Source organism: Balaenoptera musculus, chromosome 8 (genome assembly GCF_009873245.2).
Source record: "Balaenoptera musculus isolate JJ_BM4_2016_0621 chromosome 8, mBalMus1.pri.v3, whole genome shotgun sequence".
Taxonomy (NCBI): Eukaryota; Metazoa; Chordata; class Mammalia; order Artiodactyla; family Balaenopteridae; genus Balaenoptera; species Balaenoptera musculus.
The window spans coordinates 83,310,964-83,336,704 of NC_045792.1; the positions used below are offsets into that span (position 1 = coordinate 83,310,964).

At 44.8% G+C, this 25,741-nt stretch overlaps 1 protein-coding gene across 1 annotated transcript in view; it reads right to left on the reverse strand.

The window, feature by feature from the left end:
* Positions 1 to 2,857: 2,857 nt before the first annotated feature.
* WT1 (WT1 transcription factor) overlaps positions 2,858 to 25,741 on the reverse strand; it is a 49,736-nt gene continuing 26,852 nt past the window's right edge. The window contains exons 5-9 of the mRNA XM_036859194.1: positions 15,173 to 15,269; positions 12,597 to 12,747; positions 8,950 to 9,039; positions 8,242 to 8,334; positions 2,858 to 5,648 (exon numbers count right to left, since the gene is read on the reverse strand). Of these exons, the coding sequence (XP_036715089.1) occupies positions 5,527 to 5,648; positions 8,242 to 8,334; positions 8,950 to 9,039; positions 12,597 to 12,747; positions 15,173 to 15,269 (553 nt within the window). The 3' untranslated portion in view covers positions 2,858 to 5,526. The remainder of the gene's footprint in view (positions 5,649 to 8,241; positions 8,335 to 8,949; positions 9,040 to 12,596; positions 12,748 to 15,172; positions 15,270 to 25,741) is intronic.

Below are 25,741 nucleotides of genomic sequence, written 5' to 3' on the forward strand. Positions count from 1 at the left end.
TTGACCTTGAACTTTTAAATGTGTTTCTCAATTTTCCCCTTTTATCACTGTCTGGCTAACATTATGCTAGGTCATTTAAGTTCCGGTATTTAATATAAAATATTGAATGAAAACATACTTTACGAACAGGCTCTGCAACTGGAAACGGGAGGAGGGAACATTTTGCCAATCATGCCTATTCTTCCTCTGGACACCTGGCAAACATTCCTAGTATCCGAACAAGCCGGTGGGCAAGAAGGCGCCACTGTTGCCTTCTCTCGGCATTCCTGCTCCTCCTCCAGGCCAACATGCCCTGAGACGAGGGGGATAAATACCGTAAAATGAAGGGGTTGAGAGCGTGGGCTCTGAGTCAGAGTTGGGTTTGAATCTCTGCCATACGCGAGCTGTGAGACCCTGTGTGAGCTACTTCGTAGGGTCTCAGTTTCTTTATCTGTAAAGTGGGAACATTCTCAATAAGAGAATGCATGTACAATGGCACTGGTCTGTACATAAAGGTCCGATAAATGGCCCCATTATTATCATTTGCATGTTAGCCCTTGAGCATCTCCCACTTGGGAAGGCCCTGGGTGCGTGTTAACAGAGCTGGGGTGGGTTCACATGGGGTGTCGGGCCCTGTCAGACAGAAGCCCCCTCTTCCTGTCAGACCTCCCTGATATCCGCACTCCACCCCTCATCTGTCTCATCTTTCTTCCCAGAGTTGTCCCCCTCTTTCTACCCCTCCTTTCTTTCTCCTGGAGTCCAACTGCCTCCTCAGTGGCCCTCAGAATCCCTGCCGTGTCAGGCTATCCTTCTCACCCAGTGTCAACGTCAATGCTCCCAGGATGCCGAGAAGGGGAGAAGCCACTTGTTTCAGCCAACCCACCCTCTACGCTAATCTTAGCCCCTCCTCCTGGACCACCTCTCAATCCTCCCTGTTCCATAAAAATATCTTGTTATCTCCTAAACTCACATTTGCTAATTTGGTCTGCCTTAGCTGCTTATATCTGAGATCTGTCTGAGACTTCCACTCATAGCTAGCTGATTTTCACAGTGTGCTTAAAGGCACTGACTTTCCTGCATCTGCATCCTCAGGATTTTGTCCTCATCCCCTCACGAGTCTCTGAAACAAAACTTTATTCAGGAGGTCCTGACTGCGTACGGCTGTCTGCTGGCTGGTCTGGTGGGTTTCCATCCCTCTGAGAGATGACCCTTCCTATGCTGCCTGACTCTCTCTTTCCTTCTCAAGGCTGCTTGAAAAATGGAGAAAAGCCCAGAGCCCTCCACTGAAGCAGCTACTTTCTCAGTGTAAGAAATCAGACCATGTGGTCATCAACATTGTATCATTTACATTTATTTATTAAGTTTTGTGCAGATTTCAATCATTTGAAATACAATAAAATAGTCACTAGAAGCAAAGACCTGAATAAAAAGGGCCAAGACCTTCATGTTTTCTTGGGGATTTGTTTCCCTTACTGTAGTTCTTATACATTCACCTGTGAGAAGTTCCTATGAGCCACTCTGCCTGCTGCAAGCCTTTGAAGAAAAATGCCCCTAGTTGGGAACCACTGTTCTATTTACACACACACACACACACACACCCCTACACCTGTTCTTGACACACCTGTTAGTCCAAAATCAGTGATGCAAACACCCTGCAGGGAGGACAGGGCTCTGGAAGACATTGCCTTTTTCCTTTTCCCTTTGGTACCCAAAGAGCTAAGCAAGTGGCTCCTCGTAGGGACAAGACGTGGGGAATTCCTGCCTGGCTCACAGGGAATAAATCCGCTCCAAAGCCACGAGGTTTCAGTTTGCGGGTGCTGGAAAACACGCCTCAGGGAGGGAGAGGCCTGCTGTGGAGATGTGACCTGAGTGAGGTGTGAGGGCTGGATATGCAGGTGGGACCGTGTACCGCCTTCTCCTTACCTGGCGGAGGGGGTCTCCCTTGCTTGGGGAAAGTCACTGACAGAGGACGGTCAGGCTGTTTTGGAAACAAAGCTCCTCACGGATGGACTCTCCTGCATACAGCTCTTCTGACTGCATTCAGCACCAATGTCCTGTCCCACAGCCCCGGGGCTCATCGCAGTGGGCCCCGGGCCATCTTCACAGACGCTCTCTACAGGCTAAAAAGGTTCAGGGCAGTCTCAGGAGCGTCAGGTGCAAAGCTCATCAGTCACCTTATAGCAAGTATTTCTCGAGCCCAGCCGTTAGGTCTTTGTAAATTGTCGTCCACAGACCAGCAGGGTGGGCGTCGCCTGGGAGCTTGTTAGGAATGCAGTCTCAGGCCCCACCCCAGAACATGCCTCAGGGAATTCCTCAGGGAATGTCTATCGATATTAAAGGTTGAGAAGTCCTCAAGGAAGTAACACAGGAAGGGAGACGATCCACTCCTCTAGAAGCTCACGCATGGTTAGGAAGATACGACTTGTAGATATGAAACCGTGGAGCAGAGTGCATGTCTATATCATCGAGCACGTTTTGGAAGAAAACTTGGATACAGAACACCTAAACCAAGTCCTGCCTCAGCCACTACTTTCACCGAGCCTCAGCTTCCTCATCTGTACAGTGGGAATAATACTTGTCCTGTCTACCTTATAGATAGATGGTCCTAGGTGGGAAAGCATGATACCCATAAAAAATACTATTGAATGTTATGTACTCTAAGGGCTACAGAGGTGCCGGGATGAGAGAGTCTGGGAAGATCCACTGGGGGGCTGAAGGTGGCCTTTTAAAGATATTGGACCATGCACTTTACTAAAGCAAGATGGAAAAATGTACATTTTGACCTTTGCACCTCATATAGACTCTAGCCTGAGCTACAGAGAGCTCCCTCTGACCAGCTTTCATCCTGACAATCTGCTCGTGGTCAACTCCACGGGTCTCAAAACACACACTCAGTGCCACTGGGTGTGTTACAAAAGGCACAAAGCAAATAGATGTGGTCTCTGTGGGGAGGCTGACAAGAGCCCTCTTGCTGCAAACCTTAACTCTGGTTTGTAGCATATGGAAATGGATTTGTTTGTCATTTTGCATGAAGATGTCTGGACACCGCAAGAGGATGCAGGGGGTGAGGGGGGAGGTAAAGGAAATTAGCATGAGTTCTCAGGTAATCATTTTCCTAGATGATGCCTATTAAGCCTTTGCTATGTACTAGATGCTTTCATGCTTTTTCCCCCCATTTAATCCTCACTACGACCCTATCAGACAGATAGGGACAAAAAGTCCCCACTTCACAGATAAGGAAACCGAGGACTTAGGATCTGAACCCAGGTTGGTCTGCTTTCCAAAGCCCATGACCTTAACTGCAAGCTAACCTGCTAAAGTAGTGTGAGAATCTCTGGGCTTCCTAGTGCAGATGAAACAATGTGACTGCTCTTGTGAAACCTGGCTCGCTCTGACTCGCTGACGTTTGCCATGCTTGTCCTGAGCTTCTCCAGAGAAATGCCGTCTTCTGGCAGGAAAAGATAAAAACTGCTGATACAAATGAGTCACTACGCTGGCTATAATTAACAGTGATGCAAGAGCCAGATGCAAACCAACAGGGGCCTCAGGACCTGACTTTTCAGCAGCCCAAACTTTGAGCTGCACTTCAACGCAGAAGAGTCTCTGTTGTGAGCTGCTGTCTGCTCAAGATACATTTTAAATGAAGAAATGAAGCCTGGAATGCACACGAGCTCCCAGATACCGGAGTTGAGAGGGGTGGCACCAAATTAATCTCCTTATTTACAACTGAAAAACCATCCACCAGAACCAGAAAGAGAGTTTATAGTTTATAGATAACGTAGATATTTGCCTTTCACACTCGGCTGCCCTGGAAAGTCTAAGCAGTTTCCAACCTGCTGAGCTAATTTATAGCAACTACAATTGTAAATTTGGTTGTACTAGGTGTTCAGTTTACTCTCCTGATTGCAGTGTATACCAGTGAACTTTTCAAAAAAGACCAGTTATCATTTGCATCTCTCTACTCTGTTTTGCTGACCTGGAGTAAGCAGTGATACAATGAGAGCCCAATGAAAATGACTCTGAAAATACAATTCCCCCCACGCCATCCACATGGCATGATGAGAGGTGAAGGCGGTGCTCTCTGGCTGCTTCTATGACCAGTAATTGCCTCTTGAGGTTCAACTGAGAGAAATAACGAGTGGTCAGGACCTGGACAGACTTAAGTGGTCATTGATGTCAGCGTCAGCATCTTACCTGTTTAAAAGAGGCTCAACTGTCCTCAAGATTTGTACACAATACAGCTGATAGAATCTTACCACTTTCCTTTTGAATAGACTTTAATTGAGAGCGAAGTGAAAAATGCAGGTTACATTTTTAGTGTTACTTAGTGGTATACGTTGGAAGATCAACACCAAAACAGTGATGCATCTAACATTTATACATTTCCTAACTTTAGTTGTCAAAGAGCAAATCATTATCAGATATATATATTTACACAATAATTTCAAGCAACAGTAAATAATAAACTCCCTCCCTTAAAAAACAAAAACAAAACACACACATACACCCAACCACCTTTAAACAATGGATTTCCTCACACTAGTAAGTCTCATTTTTTTTCACATATACTTGTAGACCCAAAGTTACTTAAGTTACTAAAGAACAGTCTTATCAGTGGAGATCCCGGACCAGCCCTTATTTTCTTTTAGAGTCACTTTAATTTTTACAACTTGAATCCACATAACCAGTGTGGTCTGTACACTCTTAAGGACACCCCAAATGATAAAAATGAATTCCACTTCCTTTGTGTGAGGAGATACGTACATCTCTGAAGATGCATATGATTACAACTCAAAAAAGTCAAAAAGAAACACAAAAACAAAATCTCAGATCCTCAAGCACGGTTTCTTAAGAGCATTGTGCTAATGTTAACATTGAATTAACTGAATGATAAGATTCTTTTAGATATCTCTGCAGAGGTACTGGTTAGTTCTGATTCTTTTTTCAGCTGCTTGAAATGCTTGAGTTTTAAAAGTTGCCTGGTGGCGCTACATCCTGCTTTCCAGGTTAGCAGCCTGCCTAAGCTCCGGAATGTCGGACGAGACTCACCCCCAGTGCCTTGCTCTCTGATTTATTTCTTGCTGTTGCTGTTAGTAAATGGAAACCATGACAAAGTTTACATTAGCAGACACATCCACATGCCCTGGCCTATAAATATTCTATGATGGAAAAAGGTACAATGACTCCATTCCTCATGAAAATGAGCGTAAAGGGAGAAGGGGCAGGGGGGAACATTACCAACAATGGCTCTTCTTACAGTGGAAAATCCAGACCAAATGGCAACGGGCTTTTAACTAACTGGACGCTGACAGCCACTTCTCCAGAGCCTTATGAGTCAACTAAAAGTTGGCTAAGCAGAGACCAACTCCTCTGAGCAAACCTGGTAGGATCCAGTGGTACAGGCATCTTTCTCGGAAGCTGGATGAAGAAGATCAACCTCCGTTTCCTTCTTAGAGAGGCGAGTGAGGAGGAATTTTAAAGTCAGCTTTGAAGGTAGTTCACACACAGTCCTGCCTGAGACACAGAACGGTGCCTGGCGTGGACCCCTCAAAGCGCCAGCTGGAGTTTGCTCATGTTTCTCTGGTGCATGTTGTGATGGCGGACTAATTCGTCTGACCGGGCAAACTTTTTCTGACAACTGGGCCACCGACAGCTGAAGGGCTTTTCACCTGTTGACACAATGGCCAGTCAGAGACACTTGCGGTGGAGAGATGGGGCGCAAGTTCAATCATCAAAGGCCCAAATTAAATCATCACAAGACACCCACTCCAGATTCTCTCTAGCTCTTTCCCTAAGCTAACAAATCGGGCTCATCTCGCAAGCAGCCTTGAAGTGGCAGCACCTCTGGGGCCTTAAGGATTAAAATACTGTGACAATTATAAAGTGTTATTGAGTCAGAAGACTTGGGAAATGGGAGAGAAAGAATGAGTCTAGTTAATGGAAATGTCTGGGCAATTCATATTTAATCAAGGGGGAAAAACATCTGGTAAAACCCCTGCCATTAGACTGATTTGTGAACTGCGTAAATGTTTCCCCTTTGCTGTTTAAGGAGGGAATTGAGCTTAACTGGGAGGCAAGGGCCTCAGGATCATCACCCTGGATATTGCTGATTGACAGCCATCCAGTAGCGGAGCTGTGACTGTAGCTTTAATATCTCTGTCTGTATAGATATTCTGGATGGGCTGGGTGTTTTTAAATAAATCACTGACATCAGTGCACATGGTATTTGCTTCTTTCACCTTAAAGGATTACTCAGCATAATACCCATTATACAGAAGATTCTAACTGAGGCATGGTTTTGAGATTTTTTAACAAGCTTGCCAAAAAATCGAGGCTTCTCCATCTAAGGAGGCCTCAGAAGATCCTTCCAAGCCTCATTTTGGATAGGGAAGATAATTAGCATTTATGAATGCCTAATACATGCCAAGCCTTGTGCTGGGGGTGTGTGTGTGTGTGTGTGTGTGTGTATATATATATATATATATATATATATATATATATATATAACACACACACACATATACATACATATATATTCAAATATATATATATACATACATGTACACACACACACACACACACACATATATATAATTTCGTGTACTCCTTACAGCAGCCTGTAAGGCCAGCATTATTATCCCCACTCTACAGATGAAGCTGGACCTCTGGTGAGGGCAGACCCAGGCAAGACTTAAATCCAGGTCTGTCTGATTCCAAAGCCCACACACTTTGCTGCATCATACCTCTTGGACCTTGACATAATGGAAATACAGCCATAGCTTTATCCTAAGTACAAACGTTGCAGGAGCCTATTCCTGTACCACGTGGGGATGTTCTCAGGATATGGCTAGTCCCACATTGCTTTCTCTGAGAACTACTGGATGGGACAAGCACTGAGAAATGTCCCAGGAGAGGCGCTGTTCCAGGGTCAGAACTGGAGGCCAGTCAAATAGAGCATTAAACAGTCTGCTGGTGACATACGTCACTTTGTACATATACAGATATGCACGGGGGGTAGGGGGCAGGGTACAAGCGATGATAACTCTTTCCCACCAAGTTATGAGCTCAGGACTAAGGCAAAGAAGTGACACCAAAGGCACCTGAGTTGGGGAACGAGATGCCCATCCCACCAACTCTGGGGCACAGGTGCCTTGACTGTCTGTAAGTACAGCCTGTTGGGGCTGAGAATCCAGGACTTCACAGGGGCTCATGACCTCCCGTTTCCCTCACCTCCTACTCACTGTCCCTCTGCTCCCCACTCCCACCGCCAGCCATGCTGTCAAAGATCACCTCCTAACGGACAAATCCCAACCTCTTCTCCTGTCAGTCATCATTCTCCTCAGTCTCTCAATGGAATTCAACTCTGCTGACCTTGGGTCTCTTCTTTATTCTCTGTCCTCCCTGGGCTGCAAGGTGAACCCAGGCTCTTTCCCCAACAAAGAAGGCAGTGGGTAGGTGGGCTGGGAGAAGACAGAACTGGGTTTGCTACTTACTAGCTTTGGGATTTTAGACAAAGTCATTTTATCACGTGCCTCAGCCTCCTCATCTGTAAAATGGGGATACAACGTGCCTACCCTACTCTTCTTCCAAGGATGTTGTGAAGATAAAATGAGATAACCTAAGCATTGGCCCTCCCTCCAAAGCCAGAAAATACACAACAAAGATGGTGCTGTTTTCATTATGAATCACACCAGCCTTGTGGAGAAGCAAAAACTTTCAGCAGCCAGTGAATTAATGTCCTTTTCCCCTCTCTATTCTAGTATGAAGGAAATAATACCCACACACTGATATGGGTCTGGCAGAAACCATGACTGCTCCTGCAGCATTAACTTTTAGCAGAGCAAAGATTCAGGCCTCTGAAAATAGTGTTGTGAAACACAAACTTTCAGGAAAATAAGTGTTTGGCTTGCTAAAATTTTTGCTGTTTTTCTGTAAGGTTGATTATCCTATCAAACTGAGTTGATAAAAATGTGATGCAACAAATTGGGAACAGCAGGGACCTAGCTTATCTCTTCACTTCATTCTGGACACTCATGAAGAGTTCTTTTCACATCTCTTATGCTCTGTGTCCCCCACCCTCATTCCTTCTTAAACAATGTTGTTATTTAAAGATAGCCATGCAGTGTTCTTTCTCTCCACTGAATCTAAACCTGTTTAGAACCTTTACACTTGTTTTTTCCAATCTCTCTCATCACAAGCAACTCCATTCAACAGTAGTTTAAAAAAATAATGAAAAATAAATGTGAAGAAAAGTTTACGCACTTGTTTTACCTGTATGAGTCCTGGTGTGGGTCTTCAGATGGTCAGACCGGGAGAACTTTCGCTGACAAGTTTTACACTGGAATGGTTTCACACCTAAACGGACAGAGAAGGTCTAGCCGTGGCCCTAACCATGTGGGGCAAAGCAAGGCCCACAAGGCCTGCTTCCCGGCGGCCCGAGGAGCCAGGCATCTCCAGCCACGCCTGCAATATCTGCCTCGCCCTCAGATTTCCCCAGTACCCCAGGCCCCGCAGGAACCACCTGATTCTACACAGTAATCCTTGAAGACCTGTGGTCTTGGGAACAACTACTGCTTAACCACAAATGTCCAGCTTCTCACCAAGTTCTCAGTTGTGTCTGAGACTGAAAAAGTGAATCACACACTACAAATGGGATTTTGCTCTCCACCACCCATGTTCTTTACTGACACTCAGTGTATCATCAGCAAACTGCTAGTGGGAATATCATGGCTCTGTGGTTTTCAGGGGAAATATGGGATGTTTCTTTTTCTTTCCTTTCTTCTTCTTCTTCTTTTTTTTTTTTTTTCCTTAAGGGAAGGTAAATCCCCAGAGATTAGGGGGGAAAAATTATTGGAGAAACTAAACAAATGGCTGACCCTCTCACATCCATATTGAACAATAAAGAGAATCACAAAATCAACCATGACCCGAGGGAACACACTGCCAGCAATGAGAAGTGAGCCTACAAACCTGTGTGTCTCCTTTGGTGTCTTTTGAGCTGGTCTGAACGAGAAAACCTTCGCTCACAGTCCTTGAAGTCACACTGGTATGGCTTCTCACCTTGGGGAAGACACATATTCCGTTGGAAAATGATACTGGAAATGAGGATCTCATTAGAGGCAACTTCTCTTACTGGGACTGAAGGCATCCCAAAATGCTGAAGGCACTTGGGTGGAAGGTTTCAGGGATGTGCTGCCAACTGCAGTGTGAGGTTAAAGGCCCACCTATACATACACTCATGGGCAAGAGGCGTAGAAGGGGGTTGCGTGAATAAGGATGTGTTAGAAGTGAACGGAGGGGGACTTCCCTGGTGGCACAGTGGTTAAGAATCCGCCTGCCAATGCAGGGGACACGGGTTCGAGCCCTGGTCCGGGAAGATCCCACATGCCATGGAGCAACTAATCCCGGGAGCCACAACTACTGAGCCTGCGCTCTAGAGCCTGTGAGTCACAATTGCTGAGCCCACGTGCCACAACTACTGAAGCCCGTGCGCCTAGAGCCCGTGCTCCACAAGAGAAGCTACGGCAGTGAGAAGCCCGCGTACCGCAACAAAGAGTGGCCCCCGCTCGCTGCAGCTAGAGAAAACCCGTGCACAGCAACACAAGACCCAACACAGCCAAAAATAAATAAATTAAATTAATTAATTAAAAAAAAAAAAAAGAAGTGAAGGGAATTCAGGTTCTGGAGTCTGACGCTGGGGTCACATCCAGCTCTTCCACTTAAAGTGCTGGTTGAGGTGTCATTTCCTCACTGTGAAATGGAGCCAATAATCCGACAACTTCCAAGGATTTATAAGCAGATTACAACAGACCATCCACATAAGGGTCTTAGCCCAGTGCCTAGCACAGAGACAGTGCTCAAAAAAGTACTGGCAGAGAATATTTAAACAAATAATAAACCAAAGCAGTCTTAAGCCCTAGGCTGAGTCTGAGGCAGAATTTTGGGATGGATATGCCTTGGAGCCAGCCCCGTGAAATAAGTGTTTTATGTTTTATGGACTGAAGATCTGGTGTTCTCTGCTACTGACTTCCCATTCCTGAGTCAGGGATAAACAGCTGCATGATTATGAGGTGCTCAAGTTAAACCAGGAGCCAGAGCCTTTAGAGTTTTTGGTATCCCTTTACCCGAGAGAAGTCAGGAGTGGGATTACACAACCTCCTGCCTCAGAATGGAGAAGCCCCACCCCTGTCCTCGCTGGAGAAAGTTCAGCCAAATCCTGGGAACTGCGCCCCCTGAACGCATTGAGCGACTCTGGGCCATCCCACCTTCTTATGAGAATTCTGAGTCACCAGCATTCTGGATGGAGAGCAAGGCTTCCCAGGATCAGCCGGCTCTTTCTGTTGCTGGGCAGTCCCTGGTTACCTTTCCAGCCTCATGACCCCCTCCGTTTCCCTGATTAATCTATATTCCTGCTATACAGAGCTCACCATTCCCCAAAACTGCCTTGTACTTTGCTCACACTAAACATCCTTCATCCCTATCTCTGGATTCCTAACCCATCAAAAACTCTACTGCACATCCCTCACAAATGCCGCTTCCTCTGCGATGCCTTCTTGGAAACTTCATGTTCACATAGAAAGCCCTTCCTTCCCTCATTACAGAACTTATTACAGAACATCTAACATGGGGCCGTGTCCAGGTCTAGTTCTACCGCGAGCTGGAAAATCCTGAGGGCAGGAGCCTTTCCTTAACTTTCTATTGATATCCAGCCCAGCAACTTAAGCTTCACCTCTTCAACCTGGGAAAAGCAACATTCCTGTTCAGTCTCATGTCTTTTCTCTGCCTTTCTGCTTCTGCTCATCCTTTATTTCCTCTGCCCAACCTTGTCAATCCTTTGATGGTTAACCCAAGCCCTTCCTCCTCCAAGAAACGAACGACGCTCACTCGAGCAAGTCTTCTCAGCACCTCCAGATTCACACACTCTCTGTCCCTTTTCATTTGTGTATGTCTTGGCTCCAAAACAGACCACAGACTCTTTGAGAAGGGGGCTTGTGACTTGGAGTTGAAAGTCATGAGCTTAAGTCCCGCTTCCCTATATCCTACCCACAGGATAATTGTGCGTGAGGATTAAATTAAATAATGCATGTAGAGAATTTGGCACATAAAAAGTATTTAATATAAAAGTACTTAACATAATAGTCTGTACTATTATTATAAATAAATACAAAAAGATGGCACTCTTTCAAGAAGGGGACTTCAGCGTTGTTAAATACCCTGCCCTCCTCGTCTTCTGCAAGGAAGCGCTTCTTAAAGGTTCCAGCAGGTCTGGGGGTCGTGACTATCTTGCCCACTGCCTTCCCTTCCCACAGACATCTAACCCTGTTTTCTAAGTGCCTCTTTCCCATTAAAATTTCTACAACCACATTGCCTTCAATGTATTACATCTGTCTAGGCAGAATTTTACCTTATCATTTTCCTTATAATCTTAACAGATACTTTTCAAATGATCCCATTTGGGGAAATACGTAAAAATATAACATGCAACTGGTTCTCTCATCTTTAGCTTCAAAGCAAGTGGTTTACTGAGTGCAAACTCAGGTCTATGCCAGAAATACATCCTCAAGACACAATGGCTTAGCAAAGACCAATGGTCTAAAGAGATCTGAATGCAGCTCACTTTCTTCTCCAGCTTCTCCAAAGCAAAGTCCACAGTAACAATAAAATAATAATGGTAATCATAACAATGTAGCTTCCCTTCTGTCGTGGAAAGAAAGGTACCAACTCCCCAGCAGGAAAGCCTGTGCTTTGCCCGGCTTTTCTGCAGGGGGTACCTAGCCACACTCCTATCTAGTGCCCACAAGGCCAAGAGCAGACATTTGTGAAATGGCTGTTCACATTCAAGGTAGCCAACAACAGCACATGGCCAATTCTCTCTTTCCCAGAGGCAGACCCCTTGACCTGTGGGAAAATCCAGTTTTCTTTAAAACATCATCAAAAATCATCATCTCTTTTTTTTAAGATTGAAAACAAAAATTAAACCTACAATCCATTTTCCCATTCCCATCTGGTTGGTTATTACTATCCCAAGCAGTTAAGTTCTTCTTTGGACCATCTTTTCCTAAGTCTTATGATGACCTTGCATATCAAGCTCTCAGAATCATCTGATTACCAAGCTCCCAGGCTAGCTCCTCTCCCTTAAGAGATACTAATAGAATTATAAAAGTAATACTATCATCTATTCAGACCTATTAACATAGGAACTGTACGTTTCATATCTCTAACTCCTTTAATTCAATTTGATTTTAGAAGTTAATCTAGTCTCAACAATTGTATAAGGTAGGTGAGGCAAGTGAAGTTTGAAGAACAGTTCCGTAACTTGCTCAAGGTCACACCACCTGGTGGTGAAGCCAGAATTCAAACACAGGTCTCTTTAATTCTGTGGAATTCTCCCTCCACCTACTCTGCTCTGCCCTTCTTTAATAAAGGATGGACAATCAGGATACAAAATGACCTGGCATCCTTTTTCCATCACCTGGGCCAGATCTTTGAAAGCAGCACCTACTTTCCATCCCAGAAATCACCTGTGTCCTGGCAGCGCAGGAGCCAGGAGCAGGAGCTCCTGGGCCACCGCTGCCCAAAGGCCACCAGAGCCAAGGCTGGACAGTGGACGCACTTACCAGTGTGCTTCCGGCTGTGCATCTGTAAGTGAGACAGCTTAAAATATCTCTTATTGCAGCCCGGGTAAGCACACATGAAGGGGCGTTTCTCACTGGTCTCAGATGCCGACCGAACAAGAGTCGGGGCTACTCCGGGCACTCGCCGCACGTCCTACAAGCAGAGTGTAAGAGAAACGGAGGTTTTAAGGCACACGTGAACATTCATGTTGGTCCCAAGGAAAGTGAGCCTTGAAGTATTCCCAAAGAAGGGATGGCAGATGTGAGGCCTAAGCCACTCCCCGTCACACCCGAGGCGCCCGTAGCAGATGTCACTAATGGGTGACAGAGCAGTACATTCTACAGTGCAGTGCTCTAACATCGTCATGGCTATCAACCAGAACGGGGACTTGAAATAAAGTCTGTCTGCTGCTGCTGATCCGGAGCTTATGGAAAAGAAACGCTGGTGACGGGAAGAGCTCCCAGTGCATCCTGTCTCTCAGCTTCTCCTCTTGAGGCAGTGAGGTCTGGAAGTCCGAAGCTCCAGATTCTATTCTATTCCCTCCCACTCGGGACACCGGGCCACATGACCTCGGGCCCAATCTGCAGTGGGTGGGGAAGTCCTTAGGAGAGAAAAACAAAGCATATTAAACGAACCCCCAACTGAGCAGACCTTCCACCTATGAGTAAATGACAAGGAAGAAGGAGCTCCTGGGATGCGGAGGTTCTGTCTGTGAAGGGAGCTGAAACTCCAGGAGGGCCATGGTGTGGCCAGGGCACTCCTTTACTAGAGACACTCAGAAACACTGTGTCCGCTTTCCGTCCACTTCACGTGTCCGTCTCAGGGCATTCTTCTGATCCCCCTTATCTTGTGCGAGTGAGTGTGTGCATGGCCGGTCCTCCATGAAAAGGAGCTACAGGGAAACAGTGAGGCAAAAGCCCCTTAGGCTCCTGGGACCAATGAGTCATAGACAGGAACAGTGGAAGTGCCTGAGGGATCACTGTATCCCTTGTGCTCTCACAGATGTGCAGTCAAGGCCCAAGAGCACGGCCACAGTTTGTGTTAAGACCTGGAAACACTTCTGAGCTTAACCCACTCCTGCCCTGTGCACCTCCCACACCACCCCCAAGCTCCTGTTTGAGTTCCTATTTCATACTGCCTTGCACCGTGAGATCTTTTTGAAGAAAACGTACAGTAGTCTCATACAGCTCTGCTATTGATGGGCCACAGTGCCTCAAGGCAAAATGTGGCATAAGTTTAAATGGTGAGCCAGTGGTGTCCGATTGGTCTACTCTAGCAGAAGATGAACACCCGTCTGGTCTGGAGTCTATCAGAGGCCATGACAGCAAGTCTGACAAACTGCGCTTGGTGGAAAGGAAGGCAAAAGGAGCTTTTTACATTTCCTTTAATTCATCCTAAAGGCAGCCCACACGGCAATAGGATATAAATCTGAGCTGTCAATGTCAGCCGGTCCCGGTGGAAGAGTCTGATGGTACTTGTCTGATTTCCATCTGATTGCCATCATATTTCTGTAACCCTTGCCTTTATTCCCACCACTGGAAGGCCTGAGATGAGGGAGCATGCTGTTCTATCACCATGACGCTTCTGGAAACATTAATCAGAACATCTCAGAGCACTTGCCCCACACATCACGTGAGGACTTGGCCCACACACAATTTGTTTCTAGTGTGCTGACTAGGCCGGTGAAAGTATCTCAGCCGTTCCTCATGTTGCAGACACTGAGTCACATGCCAGAGTCACAAACACAAACCCTTGGTAACTGTGCATGGTTCTGAGCATCCAAAAGAGGCTCCCTGGAGGTGGCCTTCCATCGAGTTTCCTGAATTCTCTGAAAACGTCAGCCTTTTTACTTTACTTTCTTTACTCTCCCTTAGAACTGCACAACACACAAAGTGAACCCTAATGTAAACTATGGACTTCAGTTAATAATGTATCAATATTGGCTCATCATTGTAACAAATGTACCACCAATACAAGATGTTAATAATAGGGGAGACCAAGGGATGGGGTGGGAGGTGGATATGGGAACTCTCTGTACTTTCTGTTTTTCCTTACACCTAAAACTGCTCGAAAAAAATGAATTCTATTTTTTTTAAAAAGTCCATGTATAAAACTGAGCACAATGCCTGGTATATAGAAAGTGTCCAGCCATACATGGTGCCGTTATTATTGTTATTGTTATTATTAGCAATGATAGACTCTAACTTTGGGCACTTTACCTTGCAGACCAAGTCTCCTTACAAGTCAAGAGTCCAGGTCATTAATTCAAGCTCATTTACCCCCCCCACCCCGATACAAGATGTGCGCGGCCCACCCTGGAGAAGGCGAGTTAAGCAGTGAAGGAGGAAGGGAAGGGGTTCTGCAGGAAGCATCCTGGTCTGAGTCAGGGAGGCGGCCACATCCACACCGGCCTCTGGAGAGGAGGAGGCCCCCAACCTGCCCCAGTGGAAGAGGAGGGGTCCCTGCTGTCACAGGAGCCTACAATTAGGAACAGACTTGCCAGGGCCAAATGGCCTTCAGCAAGGAAGTGAAAGACTGTTGGGAAGGAAAGAGGCAGCTGAGGCCCGGGCATACTCACCTGAATGCCCCTGAAGACGCCGTGGGTGTGTATCCTGTACTGGGCACCACAGAGGATGGGGGTGGTGTGGTTATCACTATCGTACCCCGTGCTGTGGCTGCAAACACAAAGAAGGGAGAACAAGACTCAGGCTGGTTCACAGGCACCCTTTGGAAACGCACATCTGCAGCGGAAGGAATGTTCTTTAAAAGCTCTCGGGACGATTTGGTTGGTTTCTGTCTTCCTCCACTGGGGCTGCTGGAAGCAGGGCTCTGTGAAAGGCGGGGCTGCTCGATCCTCGGGTCACCCTCATGCAGCCCCTCACGCTCAGATTCTCGAGGGCACACCTCCTATGCCTCTCTCAGACAAGACGGGCAAAGTCACAGTGCAGGATTTCATCCGCAGCAAGTTGTTTACCATCAAAACGGGGCTGACAGCTGTGAATATCTCAGGAATGAGCAGATGCCTCAAGTTTCACATTGAGTGCAAGGAATTCTTGTCAGCACCTCATGACTCAGTTTTTACCAGATAGCACCAACTAAGTGATGACACTTACAAGAAGAGACATCACATCCTCAGAAGTGGGGATTACACATCTGTGGCTCTGCTCCGCTCAACCCACAGATCACTTTTCCAGATCAACTTAACTCTTTGCAGCCACCCCATACCCTAGGTGGACACTGGATAGGAGATCTGTCTCCTTCCTTCCTCTGACCAGTCCTCTAGTCAGAGCTCAGCTGACCTTCGACTACTATCAAGAGCTGAGGGATGGAGAAGGTTGAAAAGAACACCTTGGAAGGGGTGGATGTTCTGCTCTAAAAGTATTCTCCCCTTCGGATACAAGCTGATCTCTGTTCTGCAGTTATTTTACTTCCAGATGAGGCAGAGTGAGGGTTCCAACCCACACGGGCAGCACAGTATAATCATATCTAGACCCACCACGGGGAGCTTTTATGAAACGCCTCTGTAAAATGGTACAGCTGCTTGGACAATGTCTGGCAGTTCCTCAAAAGGTTAGACACAAAGTTATCATATGGCCCAGAAATTCCACTTCTAGGTATATACCCAGAAGAAATGAAAATACATTTCTCCGCAAAAACTTGTACACATTGTTTACTGGCAGCATTATTCACAACAGCCAAAAAGTGGAATCAACCCAAACATCCATTGGCTGACGGTGGATAAAGAAAATATAGTCTGTTCTTAAAATGGAATATTATTTGACAATAAAAGGAATGAAGTACTGGTACATGACAATGGGGACAAACCTTGAAAACATTATGCTAAGAGAAAGAAGTCCGTCACAAAGGACCGCCTGTTGTGTGACTCTCTTTATAAGAAACGTACAGAATAGGCAAATTTATAGAGACAGAAAGTAGATGGGTGGTTGGTTGCCTAGGACTCAGGATTTTGAGGGGAAATGGAGAGCGACTGGTAAAAATGTCCTCAAATTGTGGTCCTGGTCCTACAACTCTGTGAATATACTAAAACCACTGAACTGTACGCTGCAAATGGGTGAATGGTATAGTATGCGAAATATATAAAGCTGCTTAAAAAATTACCTTGGGGATGGGGGAGGGATAAATTGAGAGACTGGGACTGACATATACACACTACTATATATAAAATAGATAACTAATAAGGACCTACAGTATAACACAGCAAACTTTTCCCAATTCTCTGTAATGACATATATGGGAAAAGAATCTAAAAAAGAGTATATATGTATATGCATAACTGATACACTTTGCTGTACAGCAGAAAGTAACGCCACGTTGTAAATCAACTATACTCTAATAAAAATTAAAGTGATTGTGCCAAAAAACTAAAACAAAATAAAATGGCAAGCATTTATAAATAAATTACCTCTGGGGACTACTATGCATTTTTTTAAGCCTTTGGGTGCAATCAACTGTCTGTCAGAGCTGAGAACCCCTACCCTCTGCCTCTGTTACTCTAGACATTCCCAGGGGCCCGATGCAGGAGGCAGGCGGCCCACTCCATCTGGGACTGGCTCAACTCTCACTCACCCAGGAGACAGAACTCCTGGAAGGGAAGAGCACATGCCAGGGCGACGGACATGTCCACACACCCTGTGGCCACAGCAGCTGTGGCATTTCACATTTGGCTCTGGCTCCAAACTTTTTAGAAAGAATTGCCTTGTCTCCTTCGCACAGAGCAGTGAGAGCAGTTGGGGGAGGTGGGTGGCAGCTCTGCTCCCACTAACCTCCTACACCTCATCTCCACATCCTTCAGGTGATTTCTGACATACCTAGGGAAAATGTCCCAAAGAGCTGACCCAGGGTCAGACACACAAAAACTGGAAAGAAATGCCAAACTCAGATAGTGTCTGCCCTTCAGAACCTTAGAATGCGCTTGCCAAAAGAAAGAGGCCCTATCTACCCTCCTTACAATTACATTATATAGACAGTGGGGAAGGGAGAGCTGACGAGAACGGCGATGTGGCAGCAGAAAGAGACAAGAATGGTGCTGCCAGATTTTGCCTCAAAGGCTGTGAAGAGATGCTGCCTTTGCTAGGTTTAGCCTTCTGCATGGAGCCAAAATGTGACTTACAGGTTTTGTAGGGCTGAGGGATTTTTAGGGACCCAACGATAGAAGTCTGACTTATTTTAAAGTTCCACCATCAAAGAGGAAGAACTTGGGCTTCCCTGGTGGTGCAGTGGTTGGGAATCTGCCTGCCAATGCAGGGGTCGCGGGTTCGAGTCCTGGTCTGGGAAGATCCCACGTGCCGCGGAGCAGCTGGGCCCGTGAGCCACAATTACTGAGCCTGCGCGTCTGGAGCCTGTGCTCCGCAACAAGGGAGGCCGCGATAGTGAGAGGCCCGCGCACCGCGATGAAGAGTGGCCCCCGTTTGCCGCAACTGGAGAAGGCCCATGCTCGCATAGAAACGAAGACCCAACACAGCCAAAAATAAATAAATAAATTAATTAAAAAAAAAAAAAAAAAAAAGAGGAAGAACTTGGAATCTAATCTCTGGATGTTATCTGGATTCCTGGCCGGGGTGGGGGGGGGGGTTGCAGGGGGGGATGACATAGGAAATAGACTTTTCTCAGGATACTTGTCCCAGGAAATGAAGTGTTGCACCACTCAAAGGGGATGTCATGATCCTCAGAGCCAGATGCAACCAACAAACAGAAGAAGCAACAAGATTGTACCTGCCAAATACGCCACTAGATTCTTCTACCAGGTCCGTGAACAAGAAAACCAGCCAGGTCCCTGCTTACTGGCTCTTGTGTCTCCATAAGACAAACTCACCAGTGCAATTCCACACAGTAGAAACCCTGCAACCCCACACTCTTCCCAGCGTGGTCTGCCTAGAACACTGAGTACAACCCGTGGGCATTCAGTATGGTAATAACTCTCTTTGGGTAAGTAAAGGAAAGCAAGTCAGGGGACTTGGAACCATAGATTAATAAAGGCAGAAAAATCATCTACTCTGACCCCCATTCAAAGCTCCTCCAGTTCATCCTCATCAGCTGGACAACATGACTGGTGACTAGCTTTGAAGGCAGCCCACTCCACCTGGGGAGAGCTCTAATTGTTAGGAAAGGGCTTTCTAAACTGAGCAGAAATCTGCCTCCTCATTTCTGTCTTCTGGAGAACCAGAGAGTATTACTATTTTACAGCCATCTCTGTGTATCTCCTCCACTGTATGGTAAACTTGGCCTTCAGGACAGACTGATTTGCTCCCCTCTGTATCCTCTCAACTTTGTGACTGAAGTAAGGTGCATAGTCCTGAAAAATTCCCGGAGATGGACTGAATCTAACTCCTCTTCCACATGACAATCCTTCAGGTATCTGAAGACAGCTCTCCAGACTACAGAGCTGTGGCTCTCACAACTACGACAATGTGAACTGGCATCTAATTTCCGTGCTTTCCAGATCATCCTCTTCTTCATCCCCTTCATTTTATGAAGTCCCTCTCAAAGTGTAAGCTTAGGATGGACCCCGGTACCCGTGAACAGTGTTTAAATAAGGGACTGAGAAAGGAGGACCACAAAAGTCTTTAGAGGGACTTCGCCAGTGGCACAGTGGTTAAGAACCCGCCTGCCAATGCAGGGGACACGGGTTCCATCCCAGGTCCGGGAAGATCCCACACGTCACGGAGCAACTAAGCCTGTGCGCCACAACTACTGAGCCTGCACTCTAAAGCCCGTGGGCCACAACTACTGAAGCCCGAGCACCCTAGAGCCCGTGCTCCATCCGCAACAAGAGAAGCCACCGCAATGAGAAGCCTGCGCACTGCAACGAAGAGCAGCCCCTGCTCGCCACAACTAAAGAAAGCCCACACGCAGCAACGAAGACCCAAAGCAGCCAAAAATAAAATTAAAAAAAAAAGTCTTTAGAATCAGAGAAGTAACATAAATACCTAACACTGGAGAGTATATGCCTTACCCAAAGAGATTCCATTCCGAATTTTTCAAAATCAGTATGCTAGTCAATACAATGTGTTATGCCCACAGGCTGCCAGAGCTCAATCCCTGGGCAGAGGGTCTGGGGCTTCCCTTCTCAACCTGGACAGAGCACTGCTAACACACCTAGGAGCACACCCCGTCTTAGGACTCAGGTCAGAGTGGTCTTCCTCAGTCAAATAAAATCTCCAACTCCCACCCTAGCACAAACCACAATTAAGGCAGGTATTCCAACCTTGAACTTGAAGGCGTGATTTTTTTTTTAACTGCAATTCAGGACTACACATTTATCCTTCAAATCCCATTCTATTTCTTTTAGCAAGCTATCCTCAACTGTTGAAATCTTTTTGATTTGGCTTCCAAAGCATTTGCTTTCCATCCCATTTCAAGTTATCTCAACATTTGAAAAGCACCTTTTCTGTTTTCATAAGAGGAAAAACTCTTCCTTGCTGTTGTTGGGAACTATTATATTAACAATATGTATAGTTATTCTCTGGTAACCAAGGCAGTGATAAGATTCTAGAAGGTCTCTCCACAGGGCAACCTGAGGGAAGCCATCATAAAGAATCTGGTCATTTAAATGGGGTCCAGTCCAACAGAGCATAAGCAGGAGTTAATCTGAGACAGAAAAGCTCAGGAAGATGGCAGCTGCCATTGGGTCCATAGCTATTGTTAAGACCCAGCTGCTAGCTTAAATGGTGGAGTGAAACCAAGCTTTACCCCCAAAGAGATCAGACTTTAAAAGTTCCAATAAGTATGCTGTGGATGAACCAAATAGGAATGAAGGTAGGATTCCTAGAGGTCTGAAACCATTAAAGGGCAAGGAGCTATCAGCCTAGAGAAGAGATTTCTGGGGCCAATGATATACCTTTCAAATAAAGGACAGAGCCCCGGAGAGTTGTGGGGCAAAAATTGGTCATGACCCAGAGACAAGGGTGTTATCATTCATGGAGCTGATATCAGAAAGCAGGTTCTAGAGCAGAGCATGAATCCCACCAGACCAAGCAGTTGAGAGACCCCGTATCTCCCTTAGGGTAGAAATGCATGCAGTGACTAGGTCTACCTTCCAAGCCAGATTAATGAGGGAAAAGTAAAGGAACCTTGGCACTACACACAGAAAGGCACATGAACCAAGCCTGAGTGAGGCTGGAATTTCTTAGGGAAAAAAACTGGCACTTTATAAAATGTTTTCATGTTTTTCTGTTCTGTTGCCTCATAAATTTCTCTTTGACAGTTAAGATACTGGACTTGGCTGAATGACAGGGGAAATGGATTTGTTGACTCTTTGGCCAAGATAATCAGGGAGAGCACAGGGAAGTACAGTTGGGTGTAATGAGGGCAGCCATGGGTGCAGCAGGTGGGGAGAAGAGCTAGTGGTAACCATATGGGAGAGGAGGCTAAGAGTAATGCAATTGCTTCTTCCTTCCTGCCCCGGAGCAGCTCTGCACGAGAAACCACTCACCAGCTTGATAAAGATACTTAAGACAGATCCTTTGGTTTTATTGTTCAACTAGGCACAAATCATTCATTTAAGCACTTGGCCCATAATTATCTTATCCACAAGGACATCAAAATATAACTAAGCTATATGGGGAGCAAAAGTTAACTTTCAGATGTCTTTTTGCAATAAAGATCCATTACATTAGTGACCTTCCACTGAGACTAGTAATTCTAGAATAGACTTGAGCACTGCCTTGCATACGATTAACATACCTTCGTTCTTAATCTCTCTTTTCTCCCCCATGTGCTTTCCGAAATCCAGCTTAATAGCTTTACCAACAACTCACGCTAATCTCACTGCTCTATGGGTTCCAGAATCTACTGGGTTTTTTTTTTCCCCTACTTTAAGATATTTGCCTCATTTAAGACTAAAACTAAGACAAAAGTCTCAACTCTTCTGTCACCTCTCTAATTCTCCATGAATTTCCAGATTATTGGCCAAGGGTCAATAATTTTGCTAAACTGGTCAGAATACAGATTTGGGTTTTTTTCCTTAAAGCAAAGTCACAAACTCAGGTACCTACAGGGACCAAGTAAGTGAGAAAAATAAATGACGAAGGCCCCGGAGAGAAAGATGGCACCGAACTGGCAGGGACAACCACCCCACCCCCTGCCCAAAGGAGGCAGCCAGGACCCCACTCTACCAGCCAAGTACTGTCGATCACATAAACCCAGTGTTGTCAGATCTTTCCAGTCTCCAGAAAAGTCAGAAATCAGGACTTTTATATGAGATCACCTGAGTTTTAAATTCTGGCAAATTATTGAAATTTTAAAGAATCACTGTCAGGTCAAACAAAACGTACCTCTGGCCTAAGGGCCACCAATTTGCAACCTCTGCTTTGAAGGCTGAGCAGTGAAGTTTAAGCCGCAAACTGGAAAATTCCATCTGGATTCTGTTGCTTCCTCCTACACGGCAACAAAGTGGAGGTGGGGATGTGCCTGATTCTTTGAGAACTGAGTATTAGAACCTTCCAAACCCTTGAAAGCTTGAAAGGATGCTGTACTTGAACAGCAGGAATGGCCAGTGTTGCTAGAGCAAAATCCAGAAGTTACCATCTACAGGGGTCAGTGGTTTACCTCTAAATGTCACTGGTCCATTTGAAAGTAGGCTTAAGCACTGAGGTTACAGATAGAAAAATGCAGTTGCTGTGCAGTAAGTTGAAGTGTATCTATTTTCTACAGTTACTGTAACAAATTACCACAAATTTGGTGGCTTAAAAGGACACAAATCTATGCTCTTACAATTCTGGAGACCAGAAATCTAAAATCAGCCTCACTGCACTAAAGTCCAGGTGTTGGCGGGGCTATTTTCTTCTGGAGGCTGAAGTGAGAATCTCTTTCATTGCCTTTTTCAGTTTCTAGAACTCACCTGCATTCCTTGGCCCCTTCTTCACATCACTACATCACTCTGACCTCTTGCTCCCTGCATCACATCTCCTACTTGTCTTCTATAGTCAAATCTTCCTCTGCCTTCCTTTTATAAGGACAGTTATTATACTTAGGGCCCACTCAGATATTTAGGATATCTCCCCATCTCAAGATCCTTAACTTAGTCACATTTGCAAAGTCCCTTTTTGCCATATAAGGCAACATTCACAGGTTCCAAGGATTAGGACTTGGATATCCTTGGCGGTCATTATTCAGCCTACCATACCAAAGGAACTGGATTTATTTGGTTTCTTCCAGATACATTTGCCAGAGCTAAATTAACCTGGATCCTTTATCTCCAGATTAATCTGAAAAACTAGTCTGAAAGAACATGGGTTCTGCATCTGAAGGCATGTGTTCCAGGCCCAGTTCTATCATTTATTTGCTCTGTGGTCATGGGTGAGTCATCTAAACCCTCTGTGACTGAGATTCATCCTCTACAAAATGAAGCAATAACCTATTTCATACATTTGTTTGAAAACCAAAGAGCTAAGCTATATGGGGAGCAAAAGTTAAATATCACTCAGTAACTTTATCCTAACAAAATGTTCAGGTCTATGGTTATATGCATTAGGTGACTAACAACCACAGAAATTATTTCTTGTATGCTTCTTATAAGCCTGGTGATTGAGATCTATAAAACATATATTTTTATCCTTAGCACAACACTAGAAGTCATTAAGGGTATCACTCTAGGCAAATGACTTAGCCTCCCTGGCCTCAGCTTCATGTAAAGTGAGAAAAACAGTACCCCCGCCATTAGACTGTTATAAGGTCAAATGAGATTAGGTAAGTAAAGCACAATGCTTGTTACATGGTATGCCCTCAATAAAGGTTACTTAATAGTATTACCCCCATTTTACAGCAAAGAATACTGAGGTTTAAGGAGAGATTGAGTTATTTGCCTAAAGTCAGATAGATGGCAAGTGGCAGAAATGGGGTTTGCGTCCAGGTCAGTGTAGCTCTTCTTCCTTCGAAACCAGCTAGACAATTCTAGTGGTGCAAGCCCATCCTGGGTTCACTTCTGTCATCGTGACACTTGAATAATTCCCAGCTCTTTTCTCCAGGGGTGTGAATGAAATTAGCTACATTTGAAGGCTTGAGAAATGCAGTAGGAGTGGGTAGGATAGGAGGATGGGGGCTGTGAGGAGGGGCAAGTTCAAATATGCACTCAGCACACTTCAGCTTCTGCTCAGAGGCACAATATTTATTTGGTATAAGAAAGCGCAAGGTAAACTGCAGGAAATGGCCTGCTTATGTGCGACAGAGCAGTTGAAACTGAGGACAATTTTTACAGGAAAATTTCTTTCTACCTAACTGGGAAAATAAACTAAGCAGAAGCAGTTATCAGCAGAGCATACATCTCGCCACTTCATTTCTGGCGGTGGCACGGACTGTACATTTTCCTAAACAGCTTTAAAACGCATTAAAATGTATCTTGAGAAAGTGTGCTCTTCCCAGACAGCTTTAAAATACATAAACATGTGACCTTAGAAAGTTTGTAAAAAGAGAAAAATGTCCCTCATATAACACAAATTATGAGCCCTATTCATGCTAAAAACTTGTACATTGAGGTTCGGCCCAGAGAAAAGTTAATGTTTAAAGAGTAGCTTCTTTAGAAATGATTAATTTTGATATTTCACAGGCACAAGAAGATTAATAAAAAGGAATTGAGGTTTTACACATGAGGAAAACCAGAGCTGCCCTGAAATCCCTTATCAACAGAAGAGGTTTAAAAAAAAAAAAAAAAAAAGAGCCTTTTGAGGGCAACTAGCATTTGATAAGAATATTCAAAAAGGGGAAACCACCACCTGTGATTTCTCTCTCCCACCTCTAACCTTTGGCCAGGTGGGCATCCCCCCATCTTCACCTCTGTCTTCTCACCTCTGCAGAATTAATCAGATTTAAAGGGAAGCACATGGGAAAACTTCATACTCTTGTGTATCCAGAAAATGGAATTTACCCATCAACCCTTCTTCTCTCTCCACCTTTGCTACTCAGGCTTATATATGAGATGCTTAGGTGCCTGATTCCTTTTGGTGTTGAAAATACATTTTGCAAAAAAAAAGAAAATACACTTTGCTGCCAGCCTTGAGAACCATCATCCCTGTCTAGTGTGCCAGTTTTGAGCAATGGAACCATGTTTAAAAAGTGTGCTTCCTTAAAGTTTAAACCCAAGAGATGAGACTGAACACACCACCACTCCTCAATTATTCTTGCCAAAAAAAAAAAAAAAAAGGAACCCAAATCTAATCAAGCCTCCAGATCTAACTACTTACTTATAGGAAATGCAGGGCATGGACATCCAAAGTTAAAAGACTATAAGAGGAAGTGATCTGCCAAATCCTGACTGTGAGATATTCTACTGACCAATTGACCTGCCATCTTCAACAAAACATAGCATGAGAAAAAAAGAGGAAGTGGGGGCGGGGAGGGCAGTTACAGCATAAAAGAGACTTAAGAGAAGACAATCAACAAAATAAAAACCAACAAAACAATAAGCCTCTGCACAAATGTTCACCGTGCACAAGGATGAGCCAGAGACAGCTGGACTTGAACCGTTCAGTTCTAGAGGCCTTAGAGTCAAGAAGTCCCCGCGGAAGCCTCAGTGGTCACATCAGAATGCTTGGGTTTAAAGCTTTACTTTAAAGCAAATGTAATTTCCCTACAGCCAGAGTAATTTCAAAACTCACTTTCATATTCATTTATAAAATCTGACTTGGGAAAATGAATAGATATAGAACTATCTTTTTGTACATATTCAGAGCTGGTGTCGACCTAGCACAACTACCTCTAGTTCAATATGAATGCTATGTTATTCTCTTGCCTGAGTGTTATGATCTACAGGCAATATTTAAATAAAATTCTGCACATATATTATCAGCAATGCCATCGAGCCATCCTCTTTTCTTTGTGTGATTTAATCTTTTATAGTGGAAGTATAACAAATCAATGTATATAAATATATGTGATATATAATGTATACATATATGTACGCATAATATAACACATAAATACATAAGATAATACATATAAAGTACATATCAATACAAAAAACAAAGGATTACTCTGCTACTGAGAACATAAAGGGAAAGGCTGAAAGATGCAGTTTCTTTTACTAATCCAGCATAGAAAGTAGAATCTAAAAATGAAACGACCAAGTTAAATTTGACTGAGTTTAAAAAAAACACAAATAATATCTGTAATCTGATAACTTATGAGTATAAAA